The sequence below is a fragment of the Colobus angolensis genome, unplaced genomic scaffold (genome assembly GCF_000951035.1).
Source record: "Colobus angolensis palliatus isolate OR3802 unplaced genomic scaffold, Cang.pa_1.0 Scaffold18, whole genome shotgun sequence".
Classification (NCBI taxonomy): Eukaryota; Metazoa; Chordata; class Mammalia; order Primates; family Cercopithecidae; genus Colobus; species Colobus angolensis.
In genome coordinates this window covers 8,009,634-8,013,628 of record NW_012114932.1, presented here as the reverse complement: position 1 = coordinate 8,013,628, position 3,995 = coordinate 8,009,634, and the positions used below count along the sequence as shown (strand labels likewise).

The 3,995-nt window shown below is 40.7% G+C and overlaps 1 protein-coding gene across 3 annotated transcripts in view; it reads right to left on the bottom strand.

Annotated features, from left to right (window-relative positions):
* Nucleotides 1–3,995, bottom strand: part of IMPACT (impact RWD domain protein) — a 31,442-nt gene that overhangs the window by 23,818 nt on the left and 3,629 nt on the right. For all 3 annotated transcript variants that reach the window (XM_011939270.1, XM_011939272.1, XM_011939271.1), the window contains exon 4: nucleotides 3,599–3,661. In XM_011939270.1, coding sequence (XP_011794660.1) covers nucleotides 3,599–3,661 — 63 coding nt within the window. The remainder of the gene's footprint in view (nucleotides 1–3,598; nucleotides 3,662–3,995) is intronic.

Here is a 3,995-nt window from a genome sequence, read left to right as displayed (position 1 = left end):
GCAGTGGCTCATGCCTGTAATCCCAGCACTTTGGGAGGCTGAGGCAGGCGGATCACTTGAGGTCAGAAGTTCAAGACCAGCCTGGCCAAAATGCTGAAACCCCATCTCTACTAAAAATACAAAAACTGGCCAGGTGTACAGGCGCTCACCTGTAATCTCAGCTACTCAGGAGGCTGAGGCACGAGAATTGCTTGAACCTGGGAGGCGGAGGTTGCAGTAAGCTGAAATCATGCCACTGCACTCCAGCCTGGGCAATAGAGCAAGACTCAGTCTCAGAGAAAAAAAAAAAAAAAGTTGTCACACAAAAGTTTTAAAAATAAAGCCAGGTGTGATGGTATGTGCCTGTAGTCCCAGCTACTTGAGAGGCTGAAGCAGGAGGATCATTTGAGGCTTGAGCCCAGGAGTTCAAGGCCAGCTTGGGCAACACAGTGAGGCCCTATTTAAAAAAAAAAAAAAAAGTTTTACAAGTAAGATGTGTATTTCTATTTAGACTACATGTGTGAAAATAATAACCACTGGACCAAGGTTATTTGAGCATGTTTAATAAACAAGACACCATATTCCACCATTAGGATAAACTATATTATAATCTCTGACACTTCCTAAGTCTCAAATAGCTCAAGTGAACTAGTTAAAGAGAAAAGGAAAGTTGTGTCCTGCGGGAAGGTATCTTTTAGTAAAAGGAGGATGTTTGGGATAGGGGATAGGCAGGTGAAGAGCCACTTCTGAGTGTATGACATTGTACATGGGTAAGAAAAAACGCTAACTGATGAATGTGATTAACATGATGGAAGCTAAGTGTGGAAAGATTTCCAAGAAGGAGGAAGTGGTCAATATCACCAAAAGTTAGGTAAGAGCTGAAAAATGGCCACTAGATGAACAATTCTGGTGTTAATGGTGGACAAATCCGCAGTATACTGATCTTATTCTATTCAGGGGCTGGGGGTAGTGGGCAGATAAATTGGCAAATAAGAGAGGATTATAGAAAGAAGTTTGTTGGGGGCACAAAAGTTGGAGTGGCCAATAATGTTAGGGAGAGATATCAGAAAACATTTAATTAAGGAAATATTTATACTTCCGCCAAGGATGCTGGAATGACTAAATGGGGACCCAAGAAGACCATACTTGCTCTAGGCAGGAATAAGTAGAATGGATTCCACAACAACTTACCATTTTCTAATTAAATATTTTGGAAGGAAAAGAAACCTGGCCTGGATCCCAGGGACACAAAGAGGGACTGTCACTGTACCCAATGGAGTGGCCACCTAGAACATATAATACAATCCTTACTAGATCCTGGATTACAGTAAAACTGATATTCCAGAACATTATTTATTTTACTAAATTATTTCATTAAAATTAATCTAAATCATAGTTATATCTTCTCTAGACAACTGCATTAGCCCCCAACTGATGTCCCACATCTACTCTTGCTACCTTCCAAACACTACTTCAAACAGAAATAGAATGATCTTATTTATTTATTTATTTATTTATTTATTTTTGAGACGGAGTTTTTGCTCTCGTTGCCCAGGCTAGAGTGCAGTGGCGCAATCTCGGCTCACTGCAACCTCCGCCTTCCAGTTTCAAGCAATTCTCCTGCCTCAGCTTCCCAAGTAGCTGGGATTACAGGCGCCTGCCACCCCCAGCTAATGTTTTCGTATTTTTAGTAGAGACAGGGTTTCACCATGTTGGTCAGGCTGGTCTCGAACCACTGACCTCATGATCTACCTGCCTCAGCCTCCCAAAGTGCTGGGATTACAAGTGTAAGCCACCATACTGGCCCTAGAATGATCTTTTTTAAATGAAAATATTATCATGGCCAGGCACAGTGGCTTAAACCTGTGTCTCTGCACCTCGGGAGGCCAAGGCAGAACTGCTTGAGGCCAGGAGTTTGAGACCACCTGGATAACAAACCAAGGCTCCATCTCTACAAAAAAATAATTTTTAAAAAAATCAGCTGAAGGCAGAGCATGGTGGCTCGTGCCTGTAATCTCAGCAATTTGGGAGGCCAAGGTGGGTGGATCATTTGAGGTCAGGAGTTCGAGACCAGCCTGGCCAACATGGTGAACTCCGCCTCTACTAAAAATACAAACATTGGGTGTGCGTGATGGCAGGCGCCTGTAGTCCCAGTTACTCGGGAGGCTGAGGCTGGAGAATTGCTTGAACCGAGAGGCAGAGGTTGCAGTAAGCAGAGATCACACCACTGCACTCCAGCCTGGGCAACACAGCGAGACTCCATCTCAAAAAAATTTTTTTTTAAATTATTTAATTAAAAAAAATTAAAATTAGCTGGGCATGGTGGCACACATCTATAGTCCCAGCTACTCAGGAGGCTGGGGTGGGAAAAATCGCTTGAACCTCAGAGGTCAAGACTGCAGTGAGTCACTATTGTGCCACTGCACTCCAGCCTGGGCAAGAGAGCAAGAACCTGTCTCAAAAAAACAGAGAAAATCTTATCGTGGCACCCTACTACCTAAAAGCCTTCTCTACTTCCAACTATTCTTAGTATAAAGACAGAATCTTTAACATAACCTACAAAACTCTGGAGGACCTGTCTTGTCTACCTCTCCAGGTCCTTTTCCTACCATATTCCCTCCATCTCATCCTGTCTCTTATCACTGCATATCACCATCACTGTTTCCTACAATGTGCCAAGCTCCCTGACACCAAGCCTTGTGCTGTGGCCTCTCACTGGAATTATCATCCCCTAATTAACTCTGCTTTTAGGTCAAAGAAGCCATCCTTCACCTCCTAGACTATGTCAGGTCTTGTTTCAAATTCAATTAGTTTTGTATATCTTCCTTTCATAGAACTTACCACAGCTATTGTTACATTCATTTTTACAATGTTATAAGTAATACCTCTTCCCCCACCAGAAATTCTAACTGCCATGATAAAGGGCACTTCTGTTCATGCTAGCCATACCTGCACCCAGGATCTAGTACAGTGCCTGCCATGTAATATTTATTGAATGAAGGAATGAATGAAAAATATAGCGCATCAACAGATTCTGAGTCTTATGGCCTAATACAAGGGAAATTACCACTCAAGGTATATAGACATTTAATACGTAATTACACTTAGGATTCTGTTATCAATTTCATTCTACATAGCCTATGAAAATACCAAATCAAGAGCAGTATCTCTGAATTTACTTTCACAGTTGGCTAAGTGTTTTTGTTTTTTAATTAAGATCCTTTTAGCAAATAATTTTTTTTAATTTATTGAGATTGAGATGGGGGTCTCACTGTATTGCCCAGGCTAGTCTTGAACTCCTGGGTTCAAGCAATCCTCCCATCTCAACCTCCTGAATAGCCGGGATTACAGGCCTATGCCATCGTGCCCAGCTTGGCTAAGTGTTTTTTATAGTTATTAGCTCTAAATATTGCCGTATTTTTGTATCTAAGTAGAAGCTATCAAATGTATATATAAAATTATATAATCTTTCAAGGTCTCTTCAAGTGAATTCTTTTTGTTAAAGCAGAAGTAGCTTTAAAAAGTTTAGAAAGGTTCTAACAAAGGGTTCACAGATTCAACAAAAGGCCACAATACAATCACTAACAGAATTATTTTTAAAAAATTACCTGTCACTTACATATATATTTCCTCGAGGCTATTTGATAAATCCGTGCGTTCTTGCCCTTTAAGCCAAGGAGCACTAAGATTAAATAAAACAATTAAGAAGATTATTCAAGGATTATGTTTATATCTCAAATTGCGGATTACATCACAAACAAATTTTTTTTGGCTTTAAAAAATTATTTTCATAAAACGGTCTTATATTTGTATAAATCTATATAGTCACAAAATGCTTTAATTAGCATTAATTCATTCAGCCTTCCCAAGAAACCATGACAAAACCCACACCAAAATTACTCTGTTTTAATGGTTTAAAAATTGGCCAGGCGCCGTGGCTCATGCCTATAATCCCAGCACTTTGGGAGGCCGAGGCGGGCGGATCACGAGGTCAGGAGATCAAGACCATCCTGGCT